General features: G+C 42.0%; 1 protein-coding gene across 7 annotated transcripts in view; it reads right to left on the bottom strand.

Moving 5' to 3' along the window:
- Window positions 1-20,502, bottom strand: part of SYNE2 (spectrin repeat containing nuclear envelope protein 2) — a 573,116-nt gene that overhangs the window by 304,236 nt on the left and 248,378 nt on the right. For all 7 annotated transcript variants that reach the window (XM_068254236.1, XM_068254237.1, XM_068254238.1 and 4 more), the window contains 5 exons: window positions 17,190-19,278; window positions 13,847-14,169; window positions 8,425-8,569; window positions 6,863-7,078; window positions 4,942-5,195 (listed from right to left, as the gene is read on the bottom strand). In XM_068254236.1, coding sequence (XP_068110337.1) covers window positions 4,942-5,195; window positions 6,863-7,078; window positions 8,425-8,569; window positions 13,847-14,169; window positions 17,190-19,278 — 3,027 coding nt within the window. The remainder of the gene's footprint in view (window positions 1-4,941; window positions 5,196-6,862; window positions 7,079-8,424; window positions 8,570-13,846; window positions 14,170-17,189; window positions 19,279-20,502) is intronic.

Raw genomic sequence — 20,502 nt, 5'->3', positions numbered from 1 at the left:
TGTTTTGGGTCCATTGGTAAAAGCCACTCAACAGCGTAATGTTTGCAGCTGAAATCCAGACACAAGATACAATTAAATGAAGAGCACAATTTAGAGTCTGGATGATAATACTCGGAACTATTTATAAACGGATGCAGCAGGATAATTGATAAAATATCCCCAATGACGCGTGGAGAGGCAACATAGCTTAGGAAGCTTTTTTGGTTGGACTTTGTGAAACAGATGAAAAAATGTAAAAAAAAAATGATTTTCATGTAAGGATATGAAATCCAATAAACTTCCTCTTAATATTACAATGGGTGGGAGGCGGACCAGGGTGGATATAGCACTTGTGAGATGTTTGAAACAATAAGTGGTCGGTCATACCTCGGATGAGGAATAAATTATGAAAGATATTTATTGGTCACAAATGACAACACGTTTCGCAGACTTTAACGGCTTCTTCAGGTTGGACACTGTTAAATTGACCTGAAGAAGCAGATAAAGCCTGGGAAATGCGTTGTCATTTGTGTCCAATAAATCTCTTTTATAATCCATTCGTCATCCGAGGTAAGTCCACTTATTGTTCTAAACAGTTTACAAGAGACACTGGTCTGCCCTACCACCCATTATATTTTCTATCTCACAGCTACCCCCCCCCCCCCAGCTATTCCTCCCCCCATGATTTTCATACTGGTTTTTTGTTTTATTTTGTTCAGAGAGCGACCAACCACTATGTAGAGAAGACCCTCACACAACTATGCATGTGGAGATGTATTTCTCCCCAGGCTTTTTATTGTGGTTGCCTCCAACCAACTTCTATTGCCAATTCTGTCTGGCTTCTTTTCAACTCATGGTTTAGCTCTCCTTATTTGACACAACTGATGGTTTAGCTCTCCTTATTTGACACAACTCATGGTTTAGCTCTCCTTATTTGACATAACTCATAGTTTAGCTCTCCTTATTTGACATAACTCATAGTTTAGCTCTCCTTATTTGACATAACTCATAGTTTAGCCCTCCTTATTTGACATAGTTCATGGTTTAGTTTAGCTCTCCTTATTTGACATAACTCATGGTTTAGCTCTCCTTATTTGACACAACTCATGGTTTAGCTCTCCTTATTTGACATAACTCATGGTTTAGCTCTCCTTATTTGACACAACTCATGGTTTAGCTCTCCTTATTTGACATAACTCATGGTTTAGCTCTCCTTATTTGACATAACTCATAGTTTAGCTCTCCTTATTTGACACAACTCATGGTTTAGCTCTCCTTATTTGACACAACTCATGGTTTAGCTCTCCTTATTTGACATAACTCATGGTTTAGCTCTCCTTATTGGACATAACTCATGGTTTAGCTCTCCTTATTGGACATAACTCATGGTTTATCTCTGCTTATATGACACAACGTATGGTTTAGCTCTCCTTATTTGACAGAACTCATGGTTTAGCTCTCCTTATTTGACATAACTCATGGTTTAGTTCTCCTTATTTGACATAACTCATGGTTTATCTCCGCTTATATGACACAACGTATGGTTTAGCTCTCCCTATCTATTTATCTTATGCATTAGCACTCCTTAAAGTTAGGGTGAAAAATAAGTAATGCTGGGTATACATGGTAAGATTTTCTGTGCAATTTTGCGACCCGAACGTTTTAACGGCACAATTCTGCACTCGATTCTGCGCTAGAGTCTCTTATCTTCATTAGTTTTTCTTATCTTTTTCCATTCACTGCTATGAGAAATCGAAACGATCAGGAGCAATATCGGAAATGACGGATTTCGTTCCGTGTGTATTGTGTGGAACAACCTGCGGTGTAGCTGGAGTATGGCAGACATGGTAGAATGGATGCAGGAAATTCGGGCGCATGAGGCAAGTGGACAATAAGGGTGCCTCCATTGACGCTTATGTTAAATATTGTTTGATGGGTGCCCAACAGAAAATGTGGGTGCCCGATGAATAATAATGTTTACAATGGGCGCTGGGTGAATAATAACGTTTAAACACCTACTTACCATAGTTATTGCATCTATCTACTGCACGTAAAGCTTAATGACAAAATCGATATTCTCTGGAAAATAAAAAATACTCCTCTAATAACTAAATATATGGATTTCAAAAATATCATGATATATGGAATATATGGGAGTCTTAGGGTTAGGCACCACCAGGGAGGTCTTTATGTTAGACACCACCCGGGGGGGGGGGTCTTAGGGTTAGGCACCACCAGGGGGTCTTTAGGTTAGACACCACCGGGGGGGGGGGGGTCTCAGGGTTAGGCACCACCAGGGGGGGGGGTCTTTGGGTTAGACACGGGAGGGTTCTGTGTGAGAGTAGGGTTAGGCACCATCTTCAGGTTAGACACCACCGGGGGGGGGGGGGTCTTAGGGTTAGGCACCACCAGGGGGGGTCTTTGGGTTAGACACGGTAGGGTTCTGTGTGAGAGTAGGGTTACGTTCAGTTGTAGTAAAATATTGATAATATTTATTAATGTTTTACTAAAGTTATTAAGATTTATACATATATTTTCTTTTTTATTGTTATAAACAGTATTTTTAGATTTTATTCCATGAAAAAAACGATAAAATAAGGTCATAGACAATACTATACATAAAATGATTATAACTGTATATACATTTCCGTTTACATTGTTATGAACAATATTTTCAGATTTTATTACAAGAAGAACGGTAAAATATGGTTATAGACAATAATATTAAATTTCAGCTATACCCTGCGCTTTTTTTTTCAGGTGCCCTTTTTTGATGTATGCTGGTACAATCCCCAGGATTTTTTTCTGCTATACTGTAAGGGGTGCAGCTATCACCCCTCTGACTGGATACAATGGGGCCCAAGGACAGGAGGCTACTGCTTATTGTCTGTCATGGGTGAGAGTCTGTTACGAAATCCAGAAGAGGCAAAAGTATCCGCGACATGCTGGTCCGTGCGGATATAAAAAAGAATCCGAAAACAGACATTGACGTTTTTAAGAAAAACGGTACATTCCCATGTTTGAGTTGTCAAAATTGTGGGAGTATCATTAGAGGGTACCAAATAGCTCATCCCACAAAGGGCACGCCCATTAAGGTTAATGGAAATTTTTCCTGTGTAACACCAAATGTTATTTAGTGCCCGTGTGGGATGGGCTATGTTGGACAAACATCCAGACCCATCAGGGTAAGGATCAATGAGCATAGGAGTGACATAAGATTGTACAGGAAGTACATCAATGATCCTGAAAATAATTTTTATTCTCCTGTAGGTAAACATTTTTATGATTGCAACCACATGGTGAGCGAATTAAGATGGTGTGTATTAGAGAAAGTAACAGCTGGAGAAGGAATGGACAGTGAAACAACCTTCCTAAAGAAGGGAAAGTAGATGTATCAGTAGGTTTAACACTTTGGTCCCAGATGGACTTAATGAGGATTGGAATTTAAGATGTTTCTTGTGACCAACTGTATTCCATGTGCTGTTGCTTTAAATCTCTGTAATTAAGCAGGTGCCCGCCCTTAGGGGTGTGTTTTAAGACACAATTTGTGATTTATATGTGAGTTTTCACTCAGTGTGTGTAACACTTGATAAAGGCCGCTGGCCGAAACGTCGTGTGTTTTTTCTATTTCTATGGTACAATAAACCAGCATTTTTGCACAAATCCAGGTGGAGACCCAGTCATTTTGTCTTTGTAGTCTGTTACGAAATGTCATCTTTGATGACATGTTGCTCCATTATGTTATTTAGAGGACATGCTTCCTCATTTTATTTTGGGAACATGCTGCCTAATAGTTATTTTGCAGGAATATGCAACTTCTGACCTGTCTATATGTCACTTTATGACTGACCTGGTGCCCCACCTCATATTTATATTGGCCATGCCAAGTCCTGTACAGAAACCTATAGCAAAATAATGGGTATGTTTCTATGGGGAAGGAAAAAATTGACAAGAGGGCGGCACATAACGGAGGGGCTTCCAGTGAGATGAATAAGGAAACAACTCAAATGTCTTTGTAAGATCCAGAATGCCAGACCTTTAACCTCCCTGACGATATGATTTTAGGGTGTAAAAGCAGTACAATTTCTTCAAGTACTTTTAGACCCTAAAAGCAACAAAAAATCATACCAAGAGAGAGCCTGGAGCCGCCCCTGCACTTACTAACCTCCCAGGGATCCAGCGCTGCAGATCTCCCTCCGTTCTCTGGGTGGCGCTGTAACCATAGTAATGACAGTAGGCGATCTCACCAGGGGGATGCAGAGCCTCTGAGGACAGCAAGAGGAATGGCTGCCAGTGTCTGGATTGCCCGGGAGGTGAGTGAGAACACCCGATGCGCGCAATGCTCTGTATGGACCTCCCGGCGGCTACCACAAGTGTAGCTCGTGGATTACCGCTCTGAGCTGCGGTTTTCCACCCCGAGTGTAGCTTGTGGTTACCGCTAAGGAGGCTAATAAACCTCAAAGGTTTTCTCAGCTAAGGTGGACATTTAGTATAAAGTGTCTATGCACGTTTACGTTTAACTTTCATTTTCCCACAGGAGTTTGGTGACAGGAAGGTCTAATTTTCTCACAGGATTTTGGTGACAGGAAAATCTCATTTTCCCACAGGATTTTGGTGACAAGAAAGTCTCATTTTCCCACAGGATTTTGGTGACAAGAAAGTCTCATTTTCCCCACAGGATTTTGGTGCCAGGAAAGTCTGATTTTCCCACAGGATTTTGGTGACAGGAAAGTCTCATTCTCTCACAGGATTTTGGTGACAGGAAGGTGGCAAGTTAGACAGAGGTTGAATAGGCATCCCTCCAATCAACATAATTATGTGGCCACAGGTCAGAGAAAAGGAAAATTAAGGCTTTAAAACTGAAGTAAAATTGTAATGCTGTATATTCCCATGCTCAGGTACTGCAGGGTATTAACTTGTATTGGCATAGATTACTTTTAGCAATACATTAGTAAGACTTACTTTTTACACTTAGCTTCCATGGACTGGATCTCCTTCACCACTGGAACTGACTCTGGACCAGCTTCTGACATCCCTAATACATTCTGGATGTTATGCTTCAGGAGGGACAGCTGCCGGTGCTGAAGTTCAGCATTTTCCTTGAAGCGGGAGCTTTCCTCTAACACGTTTCGTAGATGGGAGGTTCTATGCTTCATGTCCGGTTTGTCAAGCACTTCCTCCTGGCAGTTATCTAGAAGGATCACCTCCCTTTCCATCTGAAGAACAGCAAAATGATGGATTACAAGAATGCGTTATATATGATTTTCCCAAGGTACACAGGCATCACAATTACAGCTGCAACATTAATGAATTTTAGAATTACTCAAAATACAAATTTGATATATATACGTAATGAACCTTCATTCTGGGTGCATAATTACCATTAAATATACTCGAGTATAAGTCTAGAACTTTAGGTCTGATTCACTTCATAAAAGTATAAGGGTTGACTTATACACGAGTCACAGGCAACACTGAGTAATGTGCGTACTAATAATAATAATAATAGTGACATTCCAATTTGCAGCAATTTACCCAGTGGTAAGTTATACTTTGAAATGCCAAGAAACAACTGGTCTGAAATTCCTGCCCACAACAATTATCAAGGAAAGGGGCAGGGGGAAATACTAGGCTGCATAAAAGGGAATTAATAATTGCAGCACTTGGGGGCCTGAAGGAGGTATTGGCTGCACTTAAGGGACAGAAGGGGTTAATGGCTGCAAAACTATATGCAGTGCAGTCATGAACCCCTCCTGGTCCCCAAGTGCAGCCATTAACTTTGCTGGGTAGACTTATAGTTGACTCAATAAAAAATTCCAGCTTAAGAGGTCAACTTGTATAGCTGTTATACTCTAAAATCTCTACAAAAGTAGGCTTTGTGGTCATGTGATCTTTGTCCCATGTGGTCAGTGGTGTAGCAATAGGGGATGCAGAGGTAGCGACTGCACAGGGGCCCTTGGGCTAGAGGAACCCCAAGGGGCCCAAACCTCGAACACAGTATTAACTCTTTATTGGTCCTTTGCTGATAATATTCACTTCTATAGTTGATTTAAATAGTAGTGATCATTAACACACAGCTTCCCATCCCCTTCTTGCACCTCTGATACTGTCCTTAGTTAGTTTTGGTGTGCCATATCAAGTGTTATCTATAGCATGCTAAACTTGCACTGGGACCCATAGCTTCTTAGCTACGCCACTGCATGTGGTCACTCAGTCTGTATTATGTGGCTTTGGTGATCACTCTGTGTGACAAAGTAGTGCTTGAAGGTCCCCAAACTTTCTGTCTGACTATAGGGAACTTAAATACTTAAAAAATATCTGTAACGAAAAAAGTTCCCCTAGGGGGTACTCTCCTCGGGTGGGGGAAGCCTCCGGATCCTATTGAGGCTTCCCCCGTCCTCCTCGGTCCCACGGTGGCGGAGATAAAGCTCCCGGAGCGGCAGCGATGTAAATATTTACCTCCCCGGCTCCAGTGCAGGCGCAGTATCCGCTCTCTGTACGGAGATAGGCAAAAATAGCCGATCTCCGTTGGGACGCTCTACTGCACAGGCGCAAGTCTCTTGCGCCTGCGCAGTTGAGCAGACCCGACGGAGATCGGCTATTTTCGCCTATCTCCGTGGGAACACCGCTGGAGCTGAATACCGCTGAACACCACTGGAGCCAGAAGAGGTAAATATTGCACAGCCTGACAAATTGTCGGCTGTGTGCTCCGTCGGCTGCAGCGAGAGCGCCGTGGGACACAGGAGGACGGGGAAGCCTCGATAGGGTCCAGAGGCTTCCCCCTACTGAGGTGAGTACCCCTCAGGGGAACTTTTTTCAGTACAGGTGTTCTTGAATACAAATTTTTTAAACACTATAAATTGCTTTTTAAAATAATTATTACCAGTTGGCTGATGAATTTCCAGTCCTGCTTCAGTTCATTGCAGTTTACCTCCCAGTCTCTAGAGATGGCCAGTAAATAGAGCCACCTGTCCCACAAAGATGTCACCATCTTGTCAACCACCAGAACATCCTCCTCTTTGCCTGTACTAAGCGCTGAGGCGGCTTGCTGGAGGTTTTGCAGTTCTACTTCATAGGCCTGTAGATTTCCCACCAAATTCTGAGAAAAAAAAAAAATCACAAATCATTTCACCATATCAACACAAAATTGAACTTCCTAAATGGATCAAAAAATCTGTACATCTGTACAAGAGCAGGTGCGTAATCAGGGGTGCCCAGGGAGGTTAGTTACTACTTTCCTATGCTCGGTACCCTGCATGTCAGGGGGTCCAATGCAGACCAACTTATTGCCTGCCACAAAGATCGTGTCCCCCTTGGCTACTGTATGCAGTGTTGTCATTAACTCCTCCTGAGCCCCAAGTGCAGCCATTAACTTTGCTAAGCTAGCTACATGATAAAAAAAAAAATAGGCTTACAAAACCTCGCGCAGCCGCAGAACAATTGACCGCCAAGAGGGTTAAGAGGGTTGAATACTGTAGTCGACTTATACAAGAGGTCGACTTGTACTGGAGTATATACGGTATCTGTAAACTGGAGTGCCCAGGGGAAACCCACATAGACATGGGGAGAACATACAAACTCCTTGCATATGTTGACTTGGCTGGAATTCGAACCAGGGAGAGTGTGAACTACTACGCCACCGTGCTGTCCCTGACTTCAGGTTTACTTTAACATCTGTATAGCGCTTTTCTCTTGTCAGATACAAAGCGCTTGACAGCTGCAGCCACTGGGGCGGAGCTCTCACAGGTGGTGTCTTAACCTCCTGGGCGTTATGGACGAGCTGAGCTCGTCCAGTAACGCCGCTGTGTATTGCTCAGGCCCTGGTGGGCCGATTTGCATAATTTTTTTTTCAAGCACTTTGCTAGCTGCATGTTTGTTCCGCTCGCCGCCGCTCTGCTACCCGTCGCGAAAGAGGGCCCCCCTGCAGACCCCTTGCACAGCCTGGCCAATCACTGCCAGGCTGCGCTATGGGGTGGATCGGGACTCCCCCTGACGTCATGACATCATTCCGATCGTCGCCATGGCGACGGGGGAAGCCCATACAGGAAATCCCGTTCAGAACGGGATTTCCTGTTTGGCATTTGCGCTGGCAGCGATCGGAGGGGTGGGTGGGAAAGCGAAGGGAGGGGGGAAGCATGTAGCTAGCGCTAGGCTAGCTACATGTAAAAAAAAAAAAAAAACTATAAAAATCCTCCCACGGCCGTGCGCCGCAATTAATCGGAACGCCAGGGAGGTTAAACCAGCACACTAAACAGCTGTCCCTGGATATAAGACATCGCATAGACCGCGCGCGGCAACATTACCCTTACTGCCGGCAGCAAGTACCGCTATTAACGCATACTGAAACCTTGACTTTTACATAAATATAATAGATAAAAATGGAAACAAAGGTATTGGCTAGAATGCACCGAATGGTGGGACAGTGTATTAGTGCAAGAACCCTACCTTGCTTTTCTCCCATTGCTCCAGTGCTGCCTTGTAGGATGTCGGCTTCTGAAGAAGAGATTCGCTGATGCTAGTTTCCATTCCTTCGAGTTCTTCCAGCACCTTCTGCTTGTTGTTTGTGAAGTGCTGGTATTTCTCCCAATAACTATACAATTAATGATACAAACACCAAGAGTATATTACCAGTGTGTGTGTGATATGCATAACATGTATGTTTCTAAACAGTGATGCAACTAAAGCTCCAGGTCAGGTATGGTTTTCTTACATGCATTAAGGACCACTATAATGAAAAAAATGTAACATTTTAAATACACATATATAAGAATTACATTTCTCACAGAGTAAAATGCACTATATATTACCGTACTTTTCTCCTATATTGCTGTCACTTACAGTAAGCAGTAACAAAAATAGACATATCTGACTGATTTTGGAGTAGTCCAGTGCCTAATAGGGGATTCTCAGTATTGCATTTATTTTTTACAAGGGCACTCCCTGGAAAGGATCTGTGCAAAGATGTCAGCCATACTCCCTATTCGCTTGCACAACATTTTGGAGGTTGAACTGAACAACTGCCGTTCAGTGATTGCTTCAGAAAATAAAGAAACCTCTGACAATCCCCCATTAGGAGATGGACTAGTCCAGAACCTGTCAGAATGTTACTGCATATTGAAAGTGTCAGCGATATAGGAAATAAGAAACATATCGTTCATTTGACTTTGGAACAACTGTACATTTTATAGATAGGTGTACACATACATTTTTACAATTTTCCGTTGATAGTGGTCTACTAAGAGATTATTATACTAAAGTAATTATACATAAATAATGATGCTTGACTCAGAGGGAGCCCATCCTTCTGGATGCCTATCAGCCACAGACACCTGGGGTACCCCCCATATTAGCCTAGGTGTTCTCTCAGTTCTTTAACGCTGTTGCAACGTGGCCCTTTTAAGCTGTGGAAGCTCAGCCAGGTCTCCAACTATCTTCTTATATCTCAATCTTCCTTCTACTACATGATCCAGCCAGCGGCCAACAGAGACTTGCTGCCAATCAAACCACTATCAGAGATTATTTAAAGAGACACTGAAGCGAAAAAATATATATGATATAATGAATTGGTTGTGTACTATGAATAATTACTAGAAGATTAGCAGCAAAGAAAATATTCTCATATTTGTATTTTCAGGTATATAGTGTTTTTTCTAACATTGCATCACTCTATAATATGTGCAGATTACACAACACTCAGCATTCAAAATGAGTCTTTCAGAGCAGTCTGTGAAGTAATTAACTCTCCTCTAGCAGAGGAAAAGTAAACAGTTCAATTACAGTTGAGATAATAAAAGTCAGATAACAGCCCTCTCCAGGACCAAGTTAGTTGGAGAGCTTAAAAGCTTTTTTGCATAGAGATAACAACTGGAGTTTCTCAACTCTTCCTGTACTGGAAACAATGTAGACTGATGTATCTGATCTTAATGTTTTTTTTCTAAGCTGTACTACACATACAAATCATAATATCATCATTTTTTTTTTCGCTTCAGTGTCTCTTTAAGAGCCCATTTGTCACCCACTATATGTCACTACTTATCTACTACCACCTGTCACTACTCATCACCGACTATCATTACTAGGGACTAGATTGTGAGCCCCTCTGAGGGACTGTTAGTGACAAGTGACAATATATTATTATTATTATTGATTTATAAAGCGCCAACATATTCCGTGGTGCTGTACAAAGTAAGAAACAAACATGGGATACATAAAACAGACAATGGTGTACACCAATATACAAGATACATAATTAGTGACAAAATACAAAAAATACAGAATACAAAATACAGAATTGGAAATGACAGTGATAAAAGTAACATGATAAATAAAATGTATAAGGATTTCTGCACATCGATGTGTAATATGTCGTTGCTATATAAATACTTCAATAAATAAATACAAATAAAATTACCAGTCACCCACTACCTGTCACTACTCATCTGCCACTACTTGTCACTCACTAAGTTACTACTCACCATCCACTACCTGCCACTCACTACCTTACCCTAACTTGACATCCATTACCCTTCAATGTCTGCCACGCACTACCTGCCATTCTCTAAATCTCACTGTATAACACCTCCACAGGTTTTATATTAAAAAACTGTAAATCCAACATAATGTTGAAGACATCTGTTTTGTGCAGGACAAAAGTATTTTTTTTTAATCGTTTTTACATTGTTTAAAGACATTTTTTTTTTATTTACTGTACTACAATAACAATTTTGTATAAATGTGGTTGACTCTGCCTTTACAGGGAGGTTTCACGGAGAAATAAAAATACTAATCCACTTACATGGGGCTTTCTCCCTTGATGCCTGCGCAAAAGGTGGATCAGCGCAACACCAGGCCGCCTCCGAATGGCCTCCATCAGAGATGCGCTGAGCCCCCCCAGGAACTACAAACGCACCTTGAACCCAAACAGAAGCTCTGCATATACACCAAAAGCATGGCTGTTAAGTGGGAGCAGCTGACCAAAAACGAATTACATTAGTACATAGCAAGGAAATGAGCAGCGCTACTTAAAAACAGACTAGTGCCTACCTGCAAAAGAGTGCAAGCCCCACTTTTGGGGTCGAATACACACCGAGCATACACATGACCTGTCTACCACTAGAGGAGGATGTTGGTTTCCATTAACAGCTTGCATGCAACCTATTGAGTACTCGTCCCTCCCACTGCGAAGAAGTCAATCCTCCATGGGAGGGGCCTAACACTAACTAAATCCTAACCTATGTATATGCATAGCCTGGGTGCAGCTTGCTGCCGCTCCGGAGGCTCCCGGTCTTCTTCGGTGGCTCACCTGACCTGGCCGGCTTCCAGGTCGGGCTCTTGTGCACTCCAACATGCGTCTCACGCGGTCGTGCTGACGTCATCGGACGTCCTCCAAGCGGTACTGCGCAGGCGCAATAGTTCTGCACCTGCGCAGTACAGTCTGTAGGACGTCCGATGATGTCAGCGCGACCGTGTGAGATGCACGTTGGGGCGCAAGGAGAAGCCCGACCTGGAAGCCGGCCTGGCCAGGTCGGGTGAGCCACTGGAGAAGACCGGGAGCCTCCAGAGCGGCGTCGAGGGCACGTCCTGCCTGCCACGGCTGGAGAAAGCCCCAGGTAAGTGGATTAGTATGTTTATTTTTTTTAACAACTCTGTGGATCTCCACTTTACAGAGACACTGAAGCGAAAAAAAAATATATGATATAATGAATTGGTTGTGTAGTACAGATAATTACTAGAACATTAGTAGCAAAGAAAATATTCTCATATTTTTAGTTTCAGTTATATAGTGTTTTTATAACATTGCATCATTTTCTAATATTTGCAGTTTACACACTACTCAGCATTCTAAATTATTTTACAGAGCAGCCCAGTGAGTTATTGACCTATCCTCTGGAGAGAAAAATAAAATACAGTGAGTTAACAAGCTTCAGAAAACAGAGCTCTCTGTGACTTTGAAAGTCGTGGAGCTCAATGCCTCTTTTGCATAGATAACAACTTGAGTTTCTTAAAGAGAAACCGTGAACTTCATCCCAATCAGTAGCTGATACCCCATTTTACACGAGAAATCTATTCCTTTTTACTAATGGATCATCAGGGGACTCTGTATGGCTGATATTGCGGTGAAGCCCCTCCCACAGGAGACTGTGAGGACCATTTTCCTGGCAGTTTCCTGTCTGTGAACCTCGTTGCATTGTGGGAAATAGCTGTTTACAGCTGTTTCCAACTGCCAAGTAAAGCAAGCAGCAATTCCGGCGACATCACCTGCCAGCAGTAAAAATGTCACCATGTGATAAATGTCAGAATGTAAATCAGGGAGAGGAAAGATTTTACAATGGGCAAACACTGACTAAATAATTTACACATAATTATTGTAAAAATGAAGCACTTTTTTATTTCATCATTTTCACTGGAGTTCCTCTTTAACTCTTCCTGTACTGGAAACAATATTAGACACATGTCTCTGCTCCTAAAGTTTTTTTCTTAGCTGTATTACACATACCAATCATTATATCCTAATTTTTTTTCCGCTTCAGTGTCCCTTTAAACAGAAAATTATAGCAAGTCTTCAGGCAACTAGACAAGTTGCTTTTGATAGCCAATTAACCCAACTTGAGTCGACACATGGATGTATTGGATGTATGTCAAATTAAATGCTCTAAAAGATAAGCAACAGCATAATAACCTTTACAGAAAAACATTTATTTGTTACAGCTGATACAACTCCTGCAATGAATCTGCAATGTGTATACTTCCTGCTTTCATAGAAGCAGACATAGGGCTCGATTCACAAAGCGGTGATAACCCAGTTAAAGACTTTAGGCGTGATAACCATTTTAAACTGAGTTTAGGCATGATAAGTTTAGGCATGATAAGTTTAGATAAGTTTAGATCGCGCGCAAAGTCCCGCACACAAAGCAGCGCCATTAAACTCTATGCGAAGTGCACCAGACTTTGCTAGCGCAAAACTTTTGATCAGCTGTGCAGTGCGGTGCTAACCCAGTTGGTGCTTAAACTTATCACGCCTAAAAACTTATCACACCTAAACTTATCATGCCTAAACAGAGTTTAGGCGTGATAAAGGGCTTTTCACTAGCGTGCTAACTGTTAGCACCGCTTTGTGAATCAGGCCCATAGTGTTAAAGGATACCCAAACTGACATGTGACATAATGAGATAGACATGTACAGTGCCTAGCACACAAATAACTATGCTGTGTTCCTTTTTTTCTTTCTCTGCCTGAAAGAGTTAAATATCAGGTATGTAAGTGGCTGACTCAGTCCTGAATCAGACAGGAAGTGACTACAGTGTGACCCTCACTGATAAGAAATTCCCCTTTTTATCTCTCTCTTGCCCTCAGAAGCCATTTTCTGCTAGGAAAGTGTTGTATAGTTGAAATTTCTTATCAGTGAGGGTCACACTGTAGTCACTTCCTGTCTGAGTCAGGACTGAGTCAGCCACTTACATACTTGATATTTAACTCTTTCAGACAGAGAAAGAAAAAAAAGGAACACAGCATAGTTATTTGTGTGCCAAGTACTGTACATACACATGTCTATCTCATCATGTCATATGTCAGTTCGGGCATCCTTTAACATGTGTGTTTACAAATTAGCTGTTCTGCCATAGCAGAGATTCCTAAGCTGACACAGCTGAGATATCAAATTACATAGGTAATGATTAGTCACAGATGAGAGGGAATTAGACAGACTAAAGTCTCTAAATGCATGCAGGGTGAAGTTCTCTCTGTTTTCCTTCTGTTCTGTTCAAGAGTTGAGGTCCACTTTAATCAATTCTTCGCTTGATTGTTATAACTTTGGTATTACTTTTATTTAACTATAAATAAATGATATCTGGTGGTTACAAGAACTGACCTGGCTAACGTTGCTTGTTTTTGTTTCCACATTTCTGACAGGACTTGGTTTCTGTTGGTGACTTGATTTAGAAGATCATCCAGGCATTTCCGATCATCTTCACTACAACTGGACTGCAAGCTACAAATTATCCTACGAATCTCAGCTATGGCATCATTCAGATCCTCTTGCTTAGAATTCAGGAGGTCCATCTGCTCTTCTGGGCTACCCAAATCAAAAGGTTCGATTTGTAATGTTTCTTCATGTTGTGTGGAAAGTTCAGCCACTTTAGCTGTTGCCACTTGCAGGGCCTGAAGCATGTTATACGTCTCTGTTGTAGTGTTCTGTGGATGAAAAATAGAGAACGAGACCAAAGTGATAGGTAATTCATACTGACTATAATCAAAACGGATAACACAATAAGATTTTGTCGCAGAGACTTGACCCAACTGTCTTCTCAGGACTAGAAGGGATTTTTTCTCCCACTGTAGTCCTGAACTGGTCATATAGGTGGCCAGCAGGGTCCACTCTATCATTCACTGTATTCACTGTATTGAAACACTTGGTGGTTTGTAAGTCAAACTGGTGGACTTGTGTACTTTTTTAACCTGAGACATACATGAATTTACCAATATGGTAAATTAACCCTAAATTGCATCCTGATCAAAAAATTAATTTTCCCATTTTTGGAGGCATACTGAATGGTTTATTTCCCACTGCTGTACCGCCTAGCCATAGCGCCTCGCCATCTGAGTGGTCAAACTATGGCCAATGCTGCAAGGAATAAAGGAAAACCCAACCGTCTGGGAATGAGACGGTTCTAGGGTACTTTGGGTTCCTAGGAGACACCTACTCATGACTTCTCAGTGGGGGTCTAAGAATGTAAGTGGGGGGGAGGGTAGGGGGTTGTCCGCAGGGGGTCCAGGCACTTCCCTGTAACAGTGGCTGGATAGTATACTGGTTAAGGGCTCTGCCTCTGACACAGGAGTCCAGGGTTTAGATCTTGGCTCTTCCTGTTCAGTAAGCCTGCACCTGTTCGGTAAGGAGTCCTTGGACTAGACTCACTAACACTACTACACTACTCCCTATAGAGCACGTCCTAGAGGTTGCAGCTCTGGCGGTTTGAGTCCGCCAGGAGAAAAGCGTAATATAAATGTTATTTATCTTGTCACACTATTGATCCATGGAACAATCACACCATTAGGAATCAATCTGAAACAAAGTTGTAGAACTAGGTGGAAATATATTTAGGGGGAGCATAAAGGCCAATTGCTCAAAACAGGGAAACCCATGAAGAACCTCAGGTGATATATTCCCCTCAGCTCTAAACAAAGTAGTCAGTATTCAATGATGGAACACTTCAACCTCTGCCCTAGTAAAGCCTCTCAAAATTGTATTTTGCCCCCCCCCCCCCCCCAAAGGAGTAACTGCATATTATACAGCACCATGATAAAATCATGGGGAGGCCCAGAGTCCTAAATATATTTAAAGAGACTCTGTAACAAAATTTTCAGCCTTATTTCCTCTATCCTATAAGTTCCTATACCTGTTCTAATGTGGTCAGTGTTACTGCAGCCTTTCCTAGTTGTCCAGTCGCTGTAATATCTCTGTTATCTAATCTAATCTTCTTTCCTTTGACAGCTTTGTTGGCTCAGGCAAGAATGTGCTGCTCTGCTTGTGATAGGGAGAAGCTATACATACCCTCTCCACACCCCCTGCAGGCTCTCTATGAGTCACAGACTGAGCTTATCTGAGCCTATCACAAGCTGGTTAGCAGCCATGTCTTTTGTTTGTAAACACTGCCTAAAACTGGCAATTACAAGCCAGGATTGCAGCAGGGAGTGGCAGAAACAGCACAGAGGGGCCCAGGAGAACATAATGAATAGAATGGTATGCTTTTTATTGTAAGAATTTTAGAGTACATATTCTCTTTAAGCAATGATGCAGAGCCTGCAGGGAAAGCTGTGTTGGACAGTGCTCTTTCTCCTAGAATGTTCCAGTACTGCTGTGCAACATACGTACACTTTCTAACATTTCTATGTACGATTTTATAGCTGACGTTTTTAGCTGTGCATTATCCCTATCCCATCATAATTTACACAGCTCCTTGTCAGAGCCGGATCATTCACGAGGATGACCTAGGCAGTTGCCTAGGGTCTGGAGAAAGTCTAGGTGCCTTGTGGACCCTAGCCCCCATGAAACCTTACTAAAAAAAGCCAGGTGACCATTAGCGATGGCCAAGAACTGCTATCTTGCCTAGGGCCCCATTTCATCTTAAAGAGAACCCGAGGTGGGTTTGAAGAATATTATCTGCATACAGAGGCTGGATCTGCCTATACAGCCCAGCCTCTGTTGCTATCCCAAACCCCCCTAAGCTCCCCCTGCACTCTGCAATCCCTCACAAATCACAGCCACGCTGCTGACAAACAGCTTGTCAGAGCTGGCTGTGTTTATCTCTATAATGTCAGTCTGCTGCTCTCCCCGCCTCCTGCAGAACTCCAGTCCCCGCCTGCATCCCTTCCCTCCCTGCTGATTGGAGGGAAGGGACGGGGGCAGGGACCCAAGATATGCAGGAGGTGGGGGAGCAGCTGAGACTGACACTACAGATGTAAACACAGCCTCACAGCACGGCTGTGATTTATGAGGGATTGCAGAGTGCAGGGGGACCTTAGGGGGGTTTGGGATAGCAACAGAGGCTGGGCTGTATAGGCAGATCCAGCCTCTGTATGCAGATAACATTTTTTAAACACACCTCGGGTTCTCTTTAATCCCTTTCTGTTGCTTGTACTATGATTTATCTAGTCTACAGCTCCACAAAAAGATGGTGCTGCCATGTAAATCAAAAATAATAGTAACGTACAGCCCACTTATCACACAACTGTGTGAAAATGTTTATGTTATGACTAGGCATTATAGGTACAGCTGACTGGACACTGGCCACCAGGAATATTTAATGCTCATGAGAACTGATGACCTATTTTTCCTGTTTAATCCAGACAATACTGTACATGTGAAACTCTGGCCCGTGGGACAAATCTGTATAGGGAAAGGAGGATGTCACTAGACACCAGAAAAATTGTTTAAGGGTGCAAGGTGGGACCACTAGACACCAGGGAACTGTATAGGGTAGGGAGGGGGGCTAATAGACACCAGGTAACCATATATGGGAGCCATTAGACACCAGGGAACTTTTTAAGAGAGGGAAGTGGCTGCTATATATTTAGGTTGGCCCTCAACTTAGTGCCAGGGTTTAATTTCGGCCCACATTGTACTTGAGTTTGACAACCATGATCTAGAGTCAGAAGCTTTGGAGTGTTAAAGAAAACACAAATTCCTCTGGAGAAAAAACAACACCTATACTTACAATACAGTCTGTGATTCTCTTCTCAGTATCTTTTCCAATGTTCTCTATTACTTGGAGTTGATTTTTAAGGTCATCAGCAGGTGGATGGGGCAACATTGACTCCACACCTTGTACCTCTCTTCTGCATACTTCTCTAAGAGATTCAAGTATCAGCAGTCTTTCTTGAGCCTCATTCTCATCCAGCTCATTAACAAATGGTTTGTGAAGCTCTGTATTAATTCTTTTCAGGTTGTAGAATGCTTGTTTCATTCGATTTGGAAAACTTTTCTCTTTTGCATAGTAATCAGTTACCAGTTGATTGAGAGCATGATGGAATCGATCCATGTCTTCTGCTAAAGCCCTTAACGTTTGTTCTTCTACTCTGATAGCATCCTCATTAACATGCTGTTTGCCATGCAACCAATCGAGTGCCTCTGTAGTCAAAATGCTTATTTTCTTTACTTTATTACATAGTTGCTGAACAGAGATAACATCAAAATGCATTACAATTCTGTCAGATTCTTTTTGTAGAGAGCAAACCATCATTTTGATTTTTTCCGATAGCTCTCGGTAGCTTCTTTGTTCTAGTCCAAAATGTTCCAAGTGACCACTTTTCTTTGCCTTTTTTGCAAGTCTTAGGCAATTCTTCTGCAAGTTAGCGATAGTTAAATCATCCCAGCAAAGCTTGTTATCTTCAAACAAGTCCTTATGTCTTAATATTTGAGCCAAGTGATCTTGAGAAGATGAGAAAGCATTTTGGGAAACTTGTAATTTCTTTTCGAAGCCTTCCCCGTCTTCTTCCAAAGGCTCATCAAGCGTCCTTGGTTCAACAGTCTGTAGCACATTCAGATTTTGCTGAAGGGAGGTCACCCTTTCTTGAAACTCATTACAAATGGTTAGCAATTTTTTGGTGTAAGAAAACGTCTTTTCCTCTAATCTTCGTATTCTTCTTGCCTTGGACTTGAGACTTCTTAACACGTCATTTAAATATAACTGCTCAGAATTTTTTAGTTCCCCGTGATAGCTCTGGCTGTTTCTGAGAAGTGTCAAGACAAGACCTTCAATTTCCTCCATTTCTGTGGTTTTGGCCTTTAAGCAATTCAGCTGTTCACGTAGCTCTGCCGTGGTAAATATTCCTCTTTTGACTGGAGTTGCTTCTTTCTCTAGGCATTGAAGTAATTCTTTGAGCTTTTCAATTTCGGAAAAAAGTGCTTTCCTCTTTTCCTGTCCTAACTCCAGCTGCTGCAATCTCGAGACTGATTGTGTAATCCGCTCCTGGTATAATTCCTGCAATTGCCGGAAGAAAGAGCTAAAGTCTTCGGACACAGATAGATCCGAGGCACAAGATATGTGCTTTGACTCCCCAATGGTGGAGTCTACGGCAGACTTCCTCTTTAAAATGTCTTTGTCCACTTCCTTGCAAGACATGATTTGTCTTTCTAAGTCTTTAAGCAGCAGTGGAATAGCATGTTCAGAAGAAGCCTTGCCTTGTGATTTCCTAACCCACAACAGCGAATCATACAGTGGTTTTAGAAATGGGTACTCTTCCAGGGAAGAATCTGGAGTCTGACACCGAGTCAGCTGTCGGTCTTTCACGCGATCCTCAAGATTCTCCAGCTCACTTTGCAAACTGTCCAATGAGTTTTCTAGGTCTTGGCGTTCATTAGGGCCCCACGCTCTTTTCATTTGCAAGTCACAAGTATTTTTTAACAGGTAAAAACAATGGTTAATGGCTTGCATGTCTGCAGAGAGGCCTAGAGATGCTTTCAGGATGTCTTCTGGAGAAGGAGAGGGCTGGTCAAGCAGATCCTGTTGGACTTGAATGATGCTCCTCACGTTGTTAATCTTTTCCTTTAAATCAGCAAGCTCCTCAGCTTCTTTGGTAAGACGGATGTGTTCCCTGCAGATGCTAAACTCAACTTGTTCCCACAGTTCTTCTATGTAGTTTACCTCGACATCCATTTTGTCAGTGTCTTTGTTGGATATTCCTAACCTTCTAATGTTTGCCTGTTCCGCCTTCAATGCATGCAACCTTGCTTTTTCTTTTCCCACTTCATTAAGTAAGTTCTTAACTTTGTCCAGATGGCTTGCATGGCTCTCACTAGGTGCTCTAAAATAAAAATAAAAAATATTCCGTGTTTTAAGATTTTAAACACAACATACTGTCATCTCAACAGTCAACCTATATTTACTTACTTTAGCGAAAAATGGGGAAAAAATAAATCAATACTTTGCAAAGTGAGAAGTTAAAAAATAGTAGAGAGATCAAGAAATGATTGACATTTAACATGTAATTTGTTCATGTTGTTGGATCTACAATGAGCCTAAATATAATAATTTTTACAACTGGCAGACAAGAAAAGACTAGACAGCACCAACTGTGATTATTTATAACCACACCCACTAACATTGCGGTAGGTTAAAAGGTTGTTGGTTTTTTTACAGATATACTGTACATATGCACAGAGGGAGATACTGGTTGCTTGGCAGTTGGAAACAGCTGTCATTTCCCACAATGCAAGGAGATTCACAGACAGGAAGCTGTCAGGACCAAGGTGCTGACATCACACTGTGGGAGGGGTTTCACCACACTATCAGCTATAGAGACCCCTGTTGATCTATTTGAGAAAAGGTAAATATTTCTTATGGTAAAGGGGGCATCAGTTACTGATTGGGTTAATGTTCTTTTTTAAGTTTCCAAAAATGTACAAATCATTCAGATCATTCCTTCTGCCACTGTAAGCCAGAAAATGAACTCAGAGGTCCATGTATAGCACACCTACAGCCTTCATTCCAAAATCATGAAAAAAAACCTTAAAGTTGTTGTTGGAGTATCTGACCCATTTCAGGCCTCACCACATAAAGAATCATAGAAATCCATTACCCTGATGTTATGCAAATACTCCAAAACACAGGCAGACTCTATAGCACTATGTAAGGACTACAGGCATGCTATAAATAAGCTCTGAATACATCTCTGGACTACAGAGGCAAATACTTGATTTGCATGATATCACCCACAAGTGATCCATTATGGGTATTCCCCTTTAGACAGGGAAAAGTGATCAAGTGTAATTCATTTCTGTTTTTAACAAGGCAAAACTGTATTATACCGTTTTTTTAAAGGGACTTTAAAACACATTTACTAGTTGTGGCACCCTCTTATATGTACATTTGCCTGTATCCAAATGCATTTTAAAGAGGAACTGTAGTGAAAATAACATAATGAATAAAACTGCTTATTGTTTACAATATTAATTTATAGATTACCAGATCTTAGGCCCGTTACAATGATGGGCACTTGGCCCTGGCTGCTACGCCCCTCCCCCCGTCG

Source organism: Hyperolius riggenbachi, chromosome 9 (genome assembly GCF_040937935.1).
Source record: "Hyperolius riggenbachi isolate aHypRig1 chromosome 9, aHypRig1.pri, whole genome shotgun sequence".
Classification (NCBI taxonomy): Eukaryota; Metazoa; Chordata; class Amphibia; order Anura; family Hyperoliidae; genus Hyperolius; species Hyperolius riggenbachi.
The sequence above is the reverse complement of the archived record's forward strand: the minus strand, read 5'-3'. Positions and strand labels throughout refer to the sequence as shown.